This window comes from Galleria mellonella, unplaced genomic scaffold (assembly GCF_026898425.1).
Source record: "Galleria mellonella isolate WM207_F2 unplaced genomic scaffold, CSIRO_AGI_GalMel_v1 utg184, whole genome shotgun sequence".
Classification (NCBI taxonomy): Eukaryota; Metazoa; Arthropoda; class Insecta; order Lepidoptera; family Pyralidae; genus Galleria; species Galleria mellonella.
Window position 1 is genome coordinate 7,371,443 of NW_026442025.1, and position 19,805 is coordinate 7,391,247.

General features: G+C 32.2%; 2 protein-coding genes across 3 annotated transcripts in view; one reads left to right on the top strand and one right to left on the bottom strand.

Moving 5' to 3' along the window:
- Window positions 1-10,352, top strand: part of LOC113512163 (multidrug resistance protein homolog 49-like) — a 36,841-nt gene extending 26,489 nt beyond the window's left edge. The window contains exons 13-25 of one of the 2 annotated variants that reach the window (XM_031909197.2): window positions 529-737; window positions 1,218-1,381; window positions 1,801-1,836; window positions 2,358-2,614; window positions 3,094-3,245; window positions 3,666-3,780; window positions 4,597-4,846; window positions 5,476-5,671; window positions 6,256-6,418; window positions 6,966-7,160; window positions 7,395-7,604; window positions 8,033-8,179; window positions 8,717-10,352. In XM_031909197.2, coding sequence (XP_031765057.1) covers window positions 529-737; window positions 1,218-1,381; window positions 1,801-1,836; window positions 2,358-2,614; window positions 3,094-3,245; window positions 3,666-3,780; window positions 4,597-4,846; window positions 5,476-5,671; window positions 6,256-6,418; window positions 6,966-7,160; window positions 7,395-7,604; window positions 8,033-8,179; window positions 8,717-8,953 — 2,331 coding nt within the window. In that variant the 3' untranslated portion in view covers window positions 8,954-10,352. The remainder of the gene's footprint in view (window positions 1-528; window positions 738-1,217; window positions 1,382-1,800; window positions 1,837-2,357; window positions 2,615-3,093; window positions 3,246-3,665; window positions 3,781-4,596; window positions 4,847-5,475; window positions 5,672-6,255; window positions 6,419-6,965; window positions 7,161-7,394; window positions 7,605-8,032; window positions 8,180-8,716) is intronic. The other variant, XM_026895966.3, reaches the window with a different exon arrangement.
- A 3,168-nt stretch (window positions 10,353-13,520) lies between these two features.
- Window positions 13,521-19,475, bottom strand: LOC113512046 (probable pyruvate dehydrogenase E1 component subunit alpha, mitochondrial). Its single transcript, XM_026895810.3, has 8 exons — window positions 19,245-19,475; window positions 19,046-19,120; window positions 18,061-18,229; window positions 17,231-17,454; window positions 16,533-16,704; window positions 15,997-16,146; window positions 15,408-15,583; window positions 13,521-14,689 (listed from the first exon to the last, which is right to left on the bottom strand). The coding sequence occupies exons 1-8, from the start codon at window positions 19,296-19,298 to the stop codon at window positions 14,510-14,512; spliced, it is 1,200 nt and encodes a 399-aa protein (XP_026751611.1). The 5' UTR covers window positions 19,299-19,475; the 3' UTR covers window positions 13,521-14,509.
- Between the last annotated feature and the right edge of the window lie 330 nt (window positions 19,476-19,805).

The window sequence follows — 19,805 nt, forward strand, 5'->3', positions numbered from 1 at the left end:
CGACCGATGGTGAAGAGAGTTTCTTGAGTGGAAACTGCGTATGGACAAACAAGTAACGTTTTTCCTCTCACTAGAGATGACACTCTGACTAGAGGGACGAACTCAAATGTATTGCAGGAAGTCAGTGGATTCAGGTGGCTCAGGATCTTTCCTTATGGCAGTTTATGGGAAACGCCTATGTTCAGCAGTGGACAGATAATGACTGAGATGATTATGATAATGATTAATAATAATATTACATTGTCTATGTTATTTAATCCTTCCAACAATTCATGTACATCCCCCTAAAAAAAATGTAGGCACATTTTCATTTTATTCGTACATATTTGTCTCAGTAGAAATATACGTAGTACCTAAATGGTAATTCTATTATTTCAGTGGAACCTATGTATTAATGATTAGAAAGATCTACTTAGTTGCTTCTTTTTTTCAATTTAGATACAAATTATGATTCATTTAGTGAAAAAGATTCTTCTTGGATCAAAAATCATTCAAATTTTGTTAGGTACACCTTAACTTAAACTTCAGGGCTATGACACATTAATTGGCGAACGCGGTGCCCAACTGTCTGGTGGACAGAAACAGCGTATTGCTATTGCTAGAGCTCTAGTCCGAAGGCCTAAAATCTTACTATTAGACGAAGCCACATCAGCCCTTGACTCGCACAGTGAGGCGAAGGTCCAGAGAGCATTAGATGCAGCCGCTCACGGCAGAACCACTGTTATGGTGAGCCACAGGTAGATATAAACTATACAGTTTGTATTGATGATTTTATTTTTCAAATATATATAACATATATATATATATATATATATATATATATATATATATATATATATATATATATATATATATATATATACCGAGTTTCGTTGTTACATGCAATTTATAAAGGTTCCCTTTTTGACAATGACTTCACTGTGATATTTTTTATATTGAACTTTAAAATTTCATAAAATAAGAACAGTGTTGATGAATAAATAACTAATCCAGCCGATCTAGATTTGAATTAGAAATCTATGTTACATGAGTTTCTAAAAATCTCTCACGGTTTATAAATTTTACAATACAATATTTGAGTTTAATGTGGTGACGCTGACACTTAGTGTAACTTTAAACTCTCGTACTTTGTTAGTACTCTTTAACTTTAAATTAATGTGAGAATACAAGTGTTTTATATTCAGAGTAATTTTAATATGTATTTGTCAATATTGTAGATTAGCAACAGTCCTAAATGCAAACCGCATTATATTTATCGATAAAGGCGAGGTGGTAGAGGAAGGTACACATGAAGAATTGATCGAACGAAAAGGCAGATATTATCATTTAGTTTTGGAGAATGAACCTAGTATGGCGCCACCATCATCTAATAATCAGAAACGTATGTAAAATTTTCTAATCCATTATTGTTCGATATTAAATAACATACATGTTAATAATCCTTTTAATGAAAAGGAGTATCGTTGATTGAAGATAAAACAACATAATGAACATCAAAAATTAATTTACCAAGATCAAACATTCATGAATACAATGTTTCTTTTTCACCGATTATTTAATTACAATTTGTCTCTACTATATATTTTGTATTAATGATTGCGCTATATATCTAGTCTTCAGAACAAAGAACAATCAAGTTTAAAAAGGACATCACCAACCATAAATGCAAAATTTTAATAATTTTTATCACATACTCCACTACATTTATCTATATTTTAGCGCCTTATTTTGCATTAAAATATAAGTACTTACTATTGATATACTTGATCTCTCACTCTACTTTCTCTTTTATTTTTATAGCTTTAACTGGAGATTTGAATGCAGCTTCAAATCCAGGTTTTCAATTACAATCATAATGTTTGTTATTGTTTTAGCTTTGCTTATTTTGTACCGCAGCAATTTACCTATATGCATGCTTTTCCTCGTTTTGATTAAAAATTTTATTACCTATAATATTTTTCTTGTTTTATATATTTTCTTGTGTATATTCTCTTATCTTGACAGATTTTCAATGCAAATTTTAATTTACGCATTTATTAACTACTAAATAAATTTATTTACAGTTTGCAAGTCATAAAAAAGTTTTATATTATTTTTTTATATAATTTCTTTTAAATATCTTGTGCATCTGTATGAATTACCTAGTATTATATTTTTTATAACTTTAATTTTGCGTGGATAATGATGTATGTTGTGATTAATAACCTTAATATTAACAATTAATAATAATCTTTCTCATTTAAAATATTACTTTACTTTTCTGTTTGTATGCATTATAAGCTTGGAGACAACGCTTTTTTTAAAACGCATAATATATTTATCTAACAATTATGCTTATTATTTCAAATTATTTCTAGATGCTAAATTTCATCGGCCAAAACTGCAAAAATTGGCTTCTGTCGAGTCTATAATGTCTACAACAACAGACGACTCTGACTCCGAGGACAGTGTGGTTCTCGAAGACCAGAATGACCAGGAAATGAAGCCAACTACGTGGCAAATAATGAAGTTGTGCGAACCGGAGAAATACTTAATGGTGATCGGTGTATTAGCGGCTTTCGCCGTGGGATCCAGTTTTCCTATGTTCGCTGTACTATTCGGAGAAACTTTTGGCGTAAGCTATATTTTTATATAAATATACATATTATTATATATATTACGCATATTAATGATCTATAACAATTTATGTATATCGTAGTACTTGTAACGTGTGTATTATCACAAAATTAAAAAAATTTATACAAATTAGATATCAGATCCATCGTTCATATTTATATTCACCAGAGGATGGATTATTATATAGCAGTAGTTAGTCAATGGACTTGCCATTGACTGACTGCCGCTAGGTAACATAAGTGGTATCTGCAGAACTAGCTCAGGATATTGACAGGAGGATGGTAGTAGTCTACAGAGAAGGTTTACGTATTGAAAGACCAGAATTATTTCAATTTGGCCTTCCACTATATACCTACATATAGTGAAACAATAAAATTATACAGAGACTATATATAGAATTCTACACTTCTGAGTCGTAGCTAACTTCATCGTCTTATAAGTTAGTTATTTATGAAACTGAAATCTGTCCTTTTGCAGTTACTGGAAAGCAAAAATAACGATTGGATACGTGGCGAGACAAATGTAATTGCTATTTTGTTTCTAATTGTGGGCGTGATGACTGGACTCGGTATTTTTTTCCAAATATTTATTTTCAACCTTACTGGCGTGAGGCTAACAGCTAGGCTCAGGTGAGTTATATTTAAGATAAAGATATGCTTATGGTTTTAACGTTTTATGAGATAGTCAGGGACATTTGACAGCTGTTACCAATGTAGTTAATGTACTACTCAACATAGTTTTATTTCATCGAACATACGTAGGTCCAACATAGCAAAGAGAAACCATGCCACAGTTCTTGAGATTGATTTGGATTATTCAATGTTTTTTATCATTATTTACTAAATTCTTACTAGCCAAATTGTACAGGGCAGAAAGATTATTTTGATATTCGTTTGTCTGTAAATTTATACTACATAAATAAATCTTTTATTTTCTCCAGCCTTCACCTAGATACAAATAAATAAACATTGTTTGTACAAAAATACAAAAAAGAAGAAGAAAATGATGCTAAGTTGCAGGAAAAGCATTTATAGCAATGTTTCTTTCAGGGTGGCAGCCTTTGAAACAATGTTGAAACAAGAAATAGGATGGTTCGACGATCCTTCAAACGGAATCGGTGCTCTGTGTTCACGATTAGCAGCAGACGCTGCTGCTGTCCAGGGTGTGAGTATCATGGAATACTAATAACCTCACGTTTCCGTTGACGTGAAATTAAATTCTAAATTATCCCAACAAAATGAACCTACTTCTAAAATAAAAATGATTGTATGCTTTTGTAAATAATATGAAGTATCTATATAAATATATCTGATGCGTCTGGTGACGTATGGGTAAGGAGGCAACATATTACCACTTCTTCTCATTCCCTGGATTTCGTAACACGAGACTAACAGAACAAAACGATGTATATTAAAGCAAAAGAAAGAAAACTTGGAATAAAATCTTATACCCAAGCCGTGCCTAATGAACAATTTATCACATCTTGTATAGTATTTTTTCTTCTTTACGTATAGTAATGTAGTACCGGATTAGAATTGAGGAAACAATCCATTTTAAATTAGTTCGGGTCTAGGCCAATATCTATATTATATATCGATATTGGCTGGTGTCTTATAAGATAGGGCAAGGTCCAAAGGATTGGTATGATTGTAAGGCAATTATTATATTATTATTATCTTATTCAATGGTTTTTGCATGAAAACAATCCTATGGTATCCATTATAACCTTAGTCGGTAGGTATTTGCCTAGGTAAGGTACGTAACTGCACTACTAATCGGTATATAATAATTATTGAGTATTAGCTATATCCTGCAATTTTTCTTACAAAAGTTAGTATAAAAAATAACCGGATTAGGGTAAAATATAGTTAATCGAAACTCATTGAAATCCGTTGTATTAGTATAAAATAGAATTTAGGATATAGTTCATTGATATGATTGAATACCAAACGTGTTTGCAAACCATCATACATTCTCCAGGCCACAGGCTCTCGTATCGGTGCGTTGATGCAAGCGACAGCGACCATCGTGATTGGCATAACCCTGTCTATGTACTATACATGGCAGATGACACTAGTGTCGCTTGTGTCGGTGCCCATGGTCATTGTGGCCGTACTCCTCGAAGGCAGAGTACTCTCAGCCGGGATGGATATGGTCCGGAAGTCGTCGAATAAAGCGACGACTATTGCCACCGAGGCGATTACCAATATCAGAACAGTGTCCGCTTTTTGTAAGTTCCTTTAATGTTATATAATTGAAACAATCATAGTTAAAAGTCACTTCGATATCATCTAAAGCTCTTTAACAGAATTACATTTTATTTCATCTACTTTCAATAATACTGTTGCTTCTAGATATTACCAGTAAAGTAATTTTAATATTGTTGTAAAAATAGTTTTATCGTAGATCCTGACCATGAACTCGAAAGACTGCTATAAGCATTCAACATTGTAAACTTTACTTGAAGACTTTACAATATAAACATAAAACTTTCACATCTTTTGGGGTGATATTAATAAAAATTAGCTATGATTAATTAATTTGTTTTTAATTTCCACGTAGAATCGCTTATGTTGTGTAAATTTGGTGTGAATCATTTATCAAACTTTAGCTTTGTCCTGTTAAATACTCTAATATTGGAAATCTAGACAATTATCAGACTATTCCAATTGTAAATAGTAATTAAAGTATATTGTATGTACAATTTTAAAACGTATATTGATTAATATTTAAATTCTTGTTGTGTAGGTTAAAAAAGCCTAAAACTAACAAAAGTTTTGGCAGAATTGACAGAAAACTACGTCTTTGCTATTTCCTTAAAGGCTGATGCAAATCGTTATTAATGTTAATGCGCGTCAGGTGGCGAAGACGGAGTCCTAAGCCGCTACCAAAAGGCAGGCATAGAGGCTCGCAATGAAGCCATCAAGAGCATGCGATGGCGCGGTTCAGTGTTTTCATTTGGACAAACGGCCCCCGTCGCCGGATACGCGCTCTCTCTCTGGTACGGCGGTGTGCTCGTCGCTAACAAGGATGTGCATTATAAAGATGTCATCAAGTAAGTTTGCACTCAAAATTATGGTTAATTAGTTTGTGCACAATCCATCTGAAGGAGCAGTATTGTCTCACTTTTCTCCAGTCAAGCAACTATTTGCATAATTGTGTCGGTTTGAAAGGTGTGACATTTCAGGGCACAGAGACATCTCATAAGTAATAATACAGGGTATTACATTATCATGGGAATCAGTATGGGTATATGTTGTCCATAGTGTTGTTTTTAACAAAATCTCCATCACAAAATTGAATAGTAAATTTATGCTTATTGTAAAAATGTACTTTTTCAAAGCATTTAGCAGTAATAAATATAATATATACTCGTATGACTTTGAAAAGAAGAAGTTATCTTAAATCTTATCTCTAATTGTCCATCATTATTAATATTTAAAAAAAAGAAAAATAATTAGTTCAGTAACTTCTAGATCTCGCTAGAACCCTAATTGTATAAACTAACCCAAACAGGTTAACCAAGTATTTAGTTAGTTTAGTACACTATTATGGACCCACAGACAAACTAAATGTTCTGGGCCATCCATTGCACTCCTCATTACTCAGAAAATTAGATATCACTTCCCTCTTCCTCAGGGTATCAGAAGCGCTGATATTTGGTGCATGGATGATGGGACAAGCGCTGGCGTTTGCCCCCAATTTCGGTGCAGCCGTGAGCGCGGCAGGCCGCGTGATGACGCTGCTGCAGCGGCGGCCGCTCGTCGAGAGTACACATGCACCCGCTATAGCCGAAAACTATGTTAGTACGCAGCTTGATCATCCGTGTGACGATAGAGTCTTCATTTTTGTCCAATGTATCTTAGTTCCCTTTCATCACCGGAACGTAAAAGAAGAAACTCTAAATAAAACTTAGCTATTAACCTGGCCAACATGATAATAGAAATAAACCTCTGCCCGGCAATGAAACGTTAGTGGGTTGTTACTATATGAGCTATATATTTACCAGCTTCATCGTGCCTACATATTTCACTGTCGAACCTCCAGATTAGATTATTAATTCTAATTACAATGACGAATTTAATGCAATTTACATACTCTAACGACAAAAGTATTGACGGGACACTTTTTTTTAATTTTTACTGATTTTTTATTATCACAATTTAGCCAAAAATCCAATTTGACAAAAAACTGTAGATTGAGAATTAAGAATTTTAGAGTACAAGTAAAATTAGGACAATAATTATTGCATACCTATTACTTCTTAAAGTTCTAACTTTGTTTTCTCTCTTTTGTGAAGCTGTTAGTACTATTACTTTTTATTAAATAGTACATTTATATTGCTATAGGTGGCCGAGGGGAAGATTCAGTACAAAAATATAAAATTCCGATATCCGACAAGGCGAGAGGTTGAAGTGCTCCGCGGACTTTCTTTATCGATACCAAGTGGAAAGCGAGTCGCCTTAGTAGGACCAAGTGGCTGCGGCAAATCCACTTTAATACAATTACTGCAAAGATTGTATGACCCTGATGATGGCAATGTGGTAAGTTATATAACTACTGCAGGTACTGAATTTGTTATTTTGTTTAATTCCTCCCCCTATCCATATGAATCAGCTTATGTAATGTAAAAAAAATCTTGTAAAATCATGTTCTATCGGTAATATTAATTAGTTAACGAAGCATGAAATGCCAAAATACAATTAATTTCTTACAATACAGAAAATTTTAAATTAAATTCGTCACAATATTATAACTTCTATGTTCTACATTCTCAGTACCTGGATGATTATAGCATCACAAATGATATGCGACTCTCAACTCTGCGTAAAAACTTGGGCATCGTGTCCCAAGAGCCGGTGCTGTTTGACCGGACAATAGCAGAAAATATAGCGTACGGGGACAATACTAGGGTTGTTTCTATCGAAGAAATTGTAACAGCTGCTAAGGCTGCTAATGTGCACTCCTTCATAACTGCATTGCCCACGGTAAGTTTGTTACTTCAGGTACAAAAACATTTGAAACCATTTTCCAATAATTCATATAATAATTCAATTACATTTTCTGGGCATACCACGAATTCAATCCATCTTCATCAATTTTGAACCGTTATTAATATTATTTTTCTGTTCTGTAATTATTGTGTAACTCCGCCGTACATTTGTTTAATTGTGACATCGCAAAGATTTCATCATGATTACTCACTACTTCACCACAATAGAGTATACAAAAGCAGTAAATTTTGCAACGATAATTTTCTGCATTACAAATTTAAATTTAGAACCCTTTTTACTGGTATCTACCTGTTTACTTTAATCATATGAATAAATGTTATACAAATGACTTCTGATCAATTTAAATGTATCTGTTTTGGCTGTTTGAAAACTTTGAATCTAACATAAATTTACATCATTAGGGATACGACACCAGAATTGGAGCGCGTGCATCCCAGCTATCAGGTGGACAGAAGCAGAGAATTGCTATAGCGCGTGCCCTGGTGAGGAATCCCAGGGTTTTGCTGTTGGATGAAGCCACTTCTGCCTTGGATACCCACAGTGAAAAGGTACAAAAATTTTTTTAGAACCTTTTGAAATTCACGTCTAAAGTTCCAATTTCATTTGGTCATAATTTGAATAGGACATAATCTAGTTTAGACACATTGATGGCATCATAATAATATAAAAAAATTCTAATAACGAACTTATTCAATTATAAAATATCAAGAAAAATTTTAAGATTCAACCACGAAAACGTTGGGTTTATATTATGAGTCTGTCACTAACAATAAATGTGTTTGAAGAGCTATGACTTTTTGAAAACTTAAATTAGAAAAAACTATTAATAACTACTTCTACAAATTCTCTCATTGTCATTAACAAAATTAGGATATCTCAAAAATCTGAATGCAAATAGCTCCATATTTTCTGACGAAATATGAGGTAGATCTTGTTCAGAAGTGGACGATGTATTGAAATGATGATGATGCCATTTTCTTTTCCTATTTCGTGACCTCTTGACCCTACCGTAAAAATATTTAAGAAAGATAATGACTTTATCTGGCTTCCATTTTTCCAACTGAAGAATTTAATTTCACATTCAGATAGTACAAGAAGCTTTGGACCGCGCGAGCGAAGGTCGCACCTGCCTGATTATAGCGCACCGACTAACGACCATACAGAACGCCGACATGATCTGCGTGGTGGACCGCGGTGTGGTCGCCGAAACCGGTACTCATGACCAGCTTATAGCTAGTAAAGGCATATATGCCAAATTGTACGAGCTACAGTGCGGATTCGTAGAAGAAAGTGACGAGAACGTAGAAAATGCTGCTGCTTGATTCAGTGAGGATGATTTGTAAACGTGTCTCTATAGAGATTAAAGGTGTTCAAAGTACACAATACTGTATCACGAGATTAGACCATCAATACGCCAATTATAAAATCATAGTATTGGATACGCAAAATATCATAGTACGCCTAATGCCGAATATCAAAGCGCAATATCAACTAGATTCGTTAAATATAGTAAAAAAATAGGATTTCATAAGATTTATCTTACTAACATGAGATTTCTTCTCGTGTTTCTATTCTGGAAATTATTGATTTTAAAACAGAATATTCATGTAAAAATCGATTATGCTGCGCTAGACGTCGTGTTTCGCATTTTTAATGCTTCAAATTGTGCCTTAACAAAGTAGCGAGTCGCAAAAATAACTACATATTGTGGTGTGTTCGTTCAATTATAAAAGTTAACAAATTTTTGCCTGTGTTATGCTACAACTTAATTGCTAATCATACCTCATCGTAAAAATTAATAAAGGAACCCACAATAATGGAACATTGGAAACCATATAATCTTTTAAGTAAAAATGCACTTAAATCTACCTACCTAATAAGTGGCAGCGAAAAACTTGGTACGTGAGGAATTAGAAAACGGTACTTACCTACAAAACATCTTTAAAAATATGATTTAGATAACGAGTGTATATCCTAATGTTCATTGAAAATCGTTAATATTAATATAACTGTACACTTCTAATTGAACTAGTCATTTCAGAACTGCCAAATTATCCGAAATCCTATAACTACTGCTTTGTAGATATTATAAGTATAAATATAACCTAACCTAACCTAAACAATAAAATCCAAGCATTCCCATTTATTTCTAGACCCAGAACATTCCCTTAACCCTTAAAAATTAGCTCTAGTTATATACCTATTTTGTAGAAGCTTTTTTTGATTATATTTATACAGTTTGTGTTATCCTTTTTTAAAAGATTTTATGTAATTATAAATATCTTTAAAATATACCTCAAATAATTTATTCACTATTTTACTTACATTTATAATTTTGAATTTTGTGTAATGACTCGATTTGGACAATGGTTGGATGTCCTTGAAAAATGATATATATTATATAAGGATGTATGTATTGATTACACTATTACTATTCTTAAAAAATTATAAATTTTCAGTGCCTACATGAAAAAATCTTATGGCATATAAATAATAATGTTATTACTACTTATTAATTCAGTATTTTAAAGGCATCTTTTAGCATTTTCTAGCAGTAGGTAAAAAAATCTATAAGTACATATATCGTGTTTCTGAAATAATGTACGCTCAATTAAAACAACCAATGTTATTTTTATATTGTTATTTATCTATTAATGTGTGTAATTCTTGTATTGTAAACATATATAAAAAGTTGTATAGAATAAAATGAGATTATGAGTATGTTGGCCAAACTTTATTTTATTTCCTATATAAAAATATTATAATAATAAACTATTGATTTTATATGATTTATCAAAGAATATTCTTATAAGAAACGCATGTTATAGTCTTATTAAAGTCATCTAGGACATTACCACATCTTGAAACAACATTGCAGTATGAAATCAATATACAGAGATTTGCGCCTACGTCTTTCCACTCTTCTATTTTCCAACGACCTAATTATTGCTATGCTGTAGCTATAAATTTATACGGAAATACATGGAATTTTTTTATGATACTATTAGCTATACGGATATTTTTTGGTTAATAATGAAATGATATTGCTCTCTTTATAGTTTCTTACGACACCTACGGGAAAATAAGGGATGGCCCATTCTACACTGGGACCTATAATTATAATTGATTAAATTGAATGTTAAAGATTTACAAGAGCGTTTATATTGCCAAAATAAAAGAAATTCCTAGACTGATAGGCTTATTTATATACATAACAAGGAATATTCCTAACTGTATCCTGATATCAAATATAATACTTAAGTCATATTCTTACTATATTTATTATTTTCACAAACAAAAACACAGGGTAAACTCCACAATTTCACCATATTGTAGACCTCAAATATTTGACCTTGGTTAGCCGCACCATCGCCGTACAATGAAAAGTTGTCATCTTGTATTTGTGAGCGAATCCTACAATATTCCTAAATACTTGGTTTAAGGAGTAAAAATAAAATCACAGTTCCCAAAAATCTAATTGATTGCAAAAATGTAAAAAATTTGGCCACAACAGCAGCTCTATCGTACCTACATACATATATGCCATTCATATGTCGTAATTACCTACTTATATTAGTTTAACGACAGTAGAATTGTTAAAATCATTATCTATATATGACGTACCTACTCATATAAATGTAAATAAAATAGAATGTGAAAAGACTATAAGTGACGCACTAGTGTGTCAAATAGTTGGGCTCATTAATGACTCAATAATTTCTAACTGCTTAAAAATATTTTCGCTTAATAAAGTAAAAATAACATGAACAGTAAACATCGTCGAGACCCTAGCTCCAACTATACCATTGCCTCCGAAAAAGTTCTTGGTAAACATATGCATAGACTCTCCTTTGCCCCTGCAACAGCCTGACTTGCGGGCTGTGAGTTCGGCCAACACACCCAGTAGACTACCTCCCAACAGATACGTCCACCCGTGACACCTGTATGACGTGATCGATGTATACATGCCACGCATCGCCGCGTGCATACCTATAGTGACAGCTTCTTGACCTAATGGAACAATAAATTATTAGCCGGCGGTTAGCAATAGGGTTTAACAAACCTGTTGCTGGGGTGAAAGAGATTGCTAGTAATGAGAGTATTAATCGCCATTGCTAGCAAATATAGCGATAGCAATCAGGTCGTCCTCCATATGGCTTCCCCTGAAAACCATCGTAATTAATGCACCAGACAGAATATGAAGTATATTTATTTAACTGCATAAATGTATATACAGCGTGATTGGTGTAAAAGACAACTTGCTGGATAGTTCAATTTAGATAGAAGATAGAAATTTGTTCATATAATAAGTAATATTAGGTGTAATATTGTAACCTTAACTTCAAAAGTAGCCTCCTTTTTAGTACTATTCTCATACTATATTACTGGATATGTTGGTTTCTGTAAAATCAATTATAGTTGAAAATGGCAAATAAAAGATGGAAAGATGCTTTTGAGATTTGTCAATTTGTTTAGGAATTAATATTAAAAAAAATACCGCTGGAAATATTGCACAACCCCCCCCCCCCTAGATCTAAACTAAGCAGAGCTATGGGTATTAAATAAGTACTAGTTAGTCTTAGTTTTTCTTTTTTAAATACATTATTTTTTTAATTGATGATAATGGAATGGCAACCGGGGGGAAAGGGATTGTTAGTAATGGAGTTTGACAGCCCCATTGTTAGCAATATGCCTTATTAGGTCGACCTCCACGTGGTTCCCCCTGGAAACCATCGTAAACAATTCTTGTTGAATTTGTCACGATGGGCTAACTGACCTGCTTCATCCTCACCTATCATCCTTCACTGGTGCCCCGCCGGTGTATTCCGATAGCGCGGGTGGGGTTACCATTCCATTATCATCCATTAAAAAACAAATGGAATGGCAACACCACCTGTGTTAATAGTATATCACCAGTAAAATATTATAAATTAGAATGAAAAGGCTGGTCAATTAACCTATCGTGATGAATACACCTGGAATTCAGCACGATGGTTTCCAGAGGCGACTACGCGGAGATCGGCCTGACAGGGTATATTATTTATCGTTGAATTCATCATGATAGGCTAACTGACCTGCCTTTTCATCGTCACCTATCACCTCTCACTGGTACCCCGTCAACGTAAACCGATAGCGCAAGCGGGGTTACCATGCCATTTTCACCCACTAAAAAAAGATAGGCTATATTGCTAGCAATTGGGCCCCATTATTAGCAATCCCTTTTTCCCGTGAGATATGTCTTAAAGTCGGATAAATAGGAATACATAGAAGTGGTAGTACATACCGACAATGAGTTTATAGCCAAATTTTTACAGGTAAATGTAAAAATTGTTTTCATCGTTTTTATTATTAAATCCTCGAGGTAATTCAGGTTTTATAAATTCATACTTATCACGGTTTAAGTAGACAGTCCAGTCTATAAACGATCCTATGTGTATTATAACAAGTATAGATTAAATTTTAATTACAAAGTACATTTTATACAGCAAATTGTAACTATTAATGGCCTAACTACTAAGAAATATTAACGATACAAACTCGATTGTAATTGTGGTTTAAATGACGTAAATTCATCATTAATATTGACATACTGTAGTCAATAACTCTATTAGATGTACAAAGAAAAAAGTTTATACCTACTAGAAATTAAGAATTATGAAGAGAACAGCTGTATAGGCAGAGTTCTTTTGCGTATCTCAATGCACGAAAATTTTAAGAAAAAAAAATCTCCGTTATAATTGTATAAAACGGAATACCTAATTAGGTATAATTATGATAAATTTGTTACACACATAGTAGTTGAAATGGACGAGGTGGCGAGTAAAAACTAGTAAATTAACAGAGACTTTAAATTTACCAACGTATTTGAGAGAAAAAAAAAGAACAATATTGATGTCTTTTTAATTTAATAAACAAAAGGTAGGTTTTACATTTGTAAACTTAGTCCCAAACTTAATTGGCATTAAAAAATTATATCAAGTATTATTCTGATAACAAAACTGTATAAATAAAAGTATATTTACAAGGAAAAAATATTTTAATCTCACCATTAAAAAGTAGGCTTCTTAACAAAAATGAAACAAATGATTTCCTGTTTTTAAATGTACAGTTATGCACTAAAACTAACATACAAATATTTGTTAAAAAAGATATTTTTACATTTTATTATATGTAAAATATATTTATCCAATCATGCGATTGTCTTTTAATAGCTTACAATGATTTTGGCAGTATCACTTTCTCTTAGGCTTTTATACATCCATATTTTATAACGTTTTGCTAACTAGTAAGTATTCTCCTAAATAAGCTAATATATCTAGTATGACGGATTACAATCGAACACGAATTCTTTCGTTTTAAAATAAATACTATTATTAACAGTTTACTGTCATTTATTCAAAATATAATGAATGATATTTTTAAATGTGTTAAATCAATAATGGTAAACAGGTATATTTTTAATATTATACAGTAATATATAAACTATACTTTAAAAATATACCCTGCCAAATATTATATAATATTGTATACATTTAAAAATAAATTCAAATTATTTACAAATTCATCACATACGAAAATCAGTTTACAATGTCATTCACAATAAAAAACAATTGTTTTATTTCTAAAACAAAGAAACGTGTTCTGTTCGCCATGTGCATGCCTCTAAAAAGTCTAAATGTATAAACTAAATATATGTAGGTAGTCAATTATTGGGATCATATTATATGCTGGTTGAAATATACGTTTTATAAATAACACAAACCGTGCCATCCTCTTCTAACCTTATAAAGATGAAGAGGATATCATGAATTTGATCTAGATTTCAGAATTAGCATTCTGTAACGGGATAAGAGACCTTATAAACTTATTAATAAGAACTAATTTCGTGCAGAGACCTCTATGTGCTGCAACGGCGAGTCGGGGCTTACACCGCGGATTTCAGGCTCTAAATTGTTGTAGTAGATATCTGCGGCGAGCTCCTCCGGACCTATTTCACTGTCCGACTTAGCTATTTTAGTTGCTTCGTCCACCTCCTTACGAACTCTAGTGTCGATTTCCTGTTATAAGAAAAATTTAACAAAATTAAGTTTTTTTTTTATACAACTTCGAATGGCAAAGAAGCTGACGGCCCATCTGATGAAAAGTGGTAACCGTCATCTATAGACATGAGGAGTACCATGGACATAACAGAGTATACTGTTTCGCCCATGATACCCCCATGCGTTGCCATTCCTGAGGATTCAAGTAAATTAAAATTTTAAATTCAAATGTTTAGTTTTATATTCCCCCAAGATACATTGGCGAGTAAAAATATAAAAGTAAAATACCATTTACATTAAACGACATACTTCGCCGTTCACAGCGTAGTTTCGCTAGCGACACAGTAACAATTTATAGAGTGGGTTATACCCACTCTATAAATTGGATGAATTTGAGAAGCAAAAATAAAATGTGCCACATGACATCACAATGTAATAAAGAATGCCACATTAACTAAATGAGGCAATAATTTTTTTTATTTTATGTGTTTGCTTTTCATGAATTACTCAAGCTGTGCACATAATGTAATTGGATTATAACCTAGCCGAATCACAAATGTAATTATTACTCAAGTTTTTTATAGTTGTGATCTGTTTTATGTGCCAATAAAATAAAATAAAATTATATTTATATATAAATATTCAGCAGTGGAAAGTTAACAGCTGATATAATGATGATATGGTGAAAAAAAAGGACTAATATCTTTAGTAAATCAGAAAAATATGCATTAATTACCTTTAGTTGATCAGGTGTAGCCAATTCATAAGTGATTATCTTCTCCTTGAAAGAGGTGATGGGGTCTCTCGTCTGTCTGACCTCCTGTACCTCGTCGCGCGTTCGGTACGATGTACCAGGATCCGACATCGAGTGGCCAGAGTACCTGTATGTCTCCATCTCCAATAGTAGCGGACCTGAATAAAATTATAGAATAAGTTTATTATTTCACTCTTTATATATTTAGTAGGAAAAAAACAAATACCTAAATATTATGATAGTTAATAATAACTAGATATTAGAGGCATGACTCGCGTATTCATTAGAGACTAATGAATTCTTGAAAATGGAAGTCATTACTGCCTACGTCCCATGATGAAATATCACTGAGAAAATTTCAGCCATACATTACATTAGCTTTTACCCGCGATTTTGTTTGCATTTACTAGGATATATTTACTAGACAAAATAAAATATATATGCCTATATCTTTCTGCATCCCATATAGTATCTATATACCAAATATCATAATGATTGGTTAAACTATAAACTTAGTTTTACATTTATAATACTAATAGGGATAAACAACAATTCTAGGGCTGATGCTTACCTTTACCACTGGTACAATAATCGATAGCGAACTGTGTAGCCTCTCTGGTTGCCAGTACATCCATACCATCCACCCAAATACCAGGAATGAAATCACCACGCGAATAATAGTCTGTACTTGCAGAAGAACGTTCTATACTGGTACCCATACCTGGAGCAAAGGTTTTGTTACTAAATATAATGTCGCGTGAGATAACAAAGCAACTTCACAAAGACGGTTATTATTTGACTTGTATTTTTTTAATAGTTTTTTAATGTATGATGCAAAATAGTCTTAGGTTAGTCATTGTTGTACTAGCTTATAGTAATAGTTGGTTTTTTGTTGGTATAATTTTTGTAAAATAAAAATTTATTTGTAATACAAAAGATAAGGCAACTTTCAATGCTGATAGGATTAAACTCGCTTTCAATGCCGCAAGAAAATTAAATCCCTTTTCAAAGCTGACACTCGAAAAAGACTAATTACATACATTCTATATTGATCTATTAAAATATTACTAATACTGATTGCATGATATAAAAAGAAAAATTTCTCACCATATCCATTATTCTCACAGACAAAGACACACGGCAGATTCCACAGTTTGGCCATATTGTATGCTTCAAACAATTGTCCCTGGTTGGCGGCGCCGTCGCCGTACAATGCGAAGTTAACACCGCCGTCATCATTGTACTTGTGGGCGAACGCGATACCTGCACCTAGTGGTACCTAATATTACAAATTAAATATGTATTAGATATCAGGAATTCATTGAGAATTCTAGAATATTTACTAATCCATACTAAAACCAGCTATATCCTTCTTCATTGCTTATATTTTGTACTAGCCATTTCCCGCGGCGTTGCCTGCTTCTAACTATGTAGTTCTCGTATATCATTACCATTAGAACTCTTTATGAATCCGATCTTATATTGTATTATATACTTAAATGATAATTACGTATCTGATACCTTCGTAAAGTTTCAGCCAATTAAACTGATCGGTAATTTTATAGCATTTTATATGTGATTTTTTAGATTGATATAACTTTTTTATTTATGAACAGATTGAAATAAAAAAAACACTAAATGGAGCAAATGGCAACGCATTAGTAAAAACTGCATTCGGATCGATTAAACCCTTTCTAAGATTAGCGTACACATTTGTTTGCATGTCTGTAGAAACCTACAGACATGCAGACAAATGTGTAGGTTTCTACAGACATGCAGACAAACAAATAAAAAGTAAAACATACCTGAGCACCGACAATACCATTGCCACCATAGAAGTTCCTTCCATATAAATGCATAGATCCACCCTTCCCTCGAGAACAGCCAGACTTGCGGCCAGTGAGCTCAGCCAGCACACCCACTAAATCAACCCCCATTAAATGCGTCCATCCATGGCAGCGATATGCAGTGATCACAGAATCAACATCACGCATAGCTGTGCGCATGCCCACAGCAATCGCTTCTTGACCTGATAAGTTATAGATGAAACATGTTTACTTCACTATAAGCATAACAATAAATATGCAGGTAGAATTAACACCCGTGGATTAAATAATAATAAGTATGTACATTGGCTTGCAAGCAACAGTCATGGCATGTCACAGAGAAAAATATAAAATGTTTGTGAAATTTGTAAAAAGCAAACCTTGCAAGAGTACATTTTAATGGTATTAGAGCATCTACCGAGTGAAATATATTAATGTTGTTTTTGCCAGATGAGTTTTGACTAAAATTTTTTTTTTGTATCTTACATTTAATTTCTGGTAACTAAGTTGTTGGACTAGTCAAAAAGGTCAACACAGTTTCAAGATTAAGTTGTTGTGTGTGGTGAGCAGTTTAATTTTTTTCCTGTCTACAATAAACAAGACATAATGAAATTCCTGTAATGCCTGTACATTACAGAAATTTAAATTTGTTTTATATAGAAAGGTAAAATATATCTTTGTATCTTGTAATTTTACTGTCATATATAATCAAAATTTAAACAAAACTAAATCAATTCATGTAAATTACATAAATTATTATCCTATCTAAGTAACATTTAAATTTTAAAAAGAAATTGAGAAAGACATACCTGAATATAAATGACAAAAGCCTCGGATTATTTTTTCCTTATACAGGTTTCCTGCTGAGGTTTCAATTCTACGCAGCATTGCTAATTTCTCATATATATTGATTGCATCTTCTGCAGTGAGAATTACTGATGTTGCAGGACCCTTCTCCAATTTATGGAGTTTGTAGGGCTACAAATATATTACAGCACTGTTACTTATTTAATATTCAAATTAAGTAAAAACTATAACAATTTTTAAGGAAAAATAAGACAAAAGGATTAATCAGACACAAAACATGAATATATATATTTATCTATACATGTAATAACAAAAATATATTAAAAAGATTGACATTTTTGCAAAATGAAAACCTGAATATCTACAAAACGATTGTACTTTTATTGTAATTGATTTTTTTTTTTAATATTAATTTTAACATATGGTAAAAAATATATCCTATATAATATTAATATCCAAAATGAATGAAGTTAAAATAGTGTGCACAAAAACTATTTAATTTGTGTGCACACTATTTATTGGAGTACATCACAAGATACTTATCTACTTAGTATCTTTCAAAACTGTAAAATGTTCATTCCCATATTAAGCACTCATGGACTCCTTCCTAAAGATTAGGATATAAGATTTATGGCAGCTTTAATTGACTACAATTACAATGGAGAAACTACTAAAAATCTAAATTAGTGTTGACCACAATAACGTTATTACAACTAATTTTAATGCAGTAAAGATATAAATGTTTAGATGTAGGATTATAATAAAACTATAAAATTTTGCAGGAAGTTAAATTCTAAAAGACAGGATTATAAATTAGACAATACCAAACACGTCACTGAGATTATCAACACAGTTACACATGACATTTGAAGGTTAAGTTATATAATTTCAACAAACTTAATACAATAATTAATATTATGATATAGGTTTATAAAAAAAATCTATTTAAATATATTTTAGTTACAAAATTTCAATGCCAATCTTTACCTTAATTTCAAATGTTGCCTCCTTTTTAGTACTATATTTTGCTGTCGATGTGGATACTATTGGAACGGCCGATTTCTGTAAATATATAATATCTATCAACGAAATGTTAATTATAAAAGCATTCTATCAGATATTATTTAATAATTTAAAGTGTAATATTGTAAAAGAGTGTTTACTTCATTAAATATGCAGTACGTACCGGAATAGTGTTTGTAGCCAGAAGTTTAGCAGCAGAGGGGATGATTTTACTCATTATGTCTATTAATGATTCAATATAACCCAGGTTTATTTAGTGATCCACACTGGGTGGGATCACTTATTGTTTATTCTGGACAGAAAAATATAATAAATAGCTCGCCAAACACGACGACTAGATCTTGAAAATGTTTTGACCTTTTTGACTCACTCGACAACAATGAAATGAAAATGACAGATGCCAAATATACAAGGACAAAAAGGTCATTCCACTCTAAGGCAAAGACAAAGACAATTTTATCATAGGATAAAAATTGGTTTGTGCTTAAGTGAATTAGTAAATAGAATTGTTTACTTAGGTTTATAATTAAGGTAGTAAATAATCTGTGTAGATGATATAAGATTGACATGTTAAAAAACAAAAATCTCATATTAAACGTAGATTAAAAAAATCCTAGGATCGATTCTTAATCTAAGTATATTTATAATCTTTGAGTTTTACCAAGAGTACGTTATAATGGTAGAATATCGAATGCTGCAAACTGGAACCATTAAAGCGTTTATG

Coding starts and splice junctions, on each gene's coding strand:
- LOC113512046 (XM_026895810.3), bottom strand. CDS start 19,298: ATGAGTAAAATCATCCCCTCTGCTGCTAAACTTCTGGCTACAAACACT. Junction 19,121..19,244: donor TGGCTACAAACACTATTCCG/GTACGTACTGCA, acceptor ATATATTTACAG/AAATCGGCCGTTCCAATAGT. Junction 16,147..16,532: donor CTGTGAGAATAATGGATATG/GTGAGAAATTTT, acceptor CCTTTGCTCCAG/GTATGGGTACCAGTATAGAA.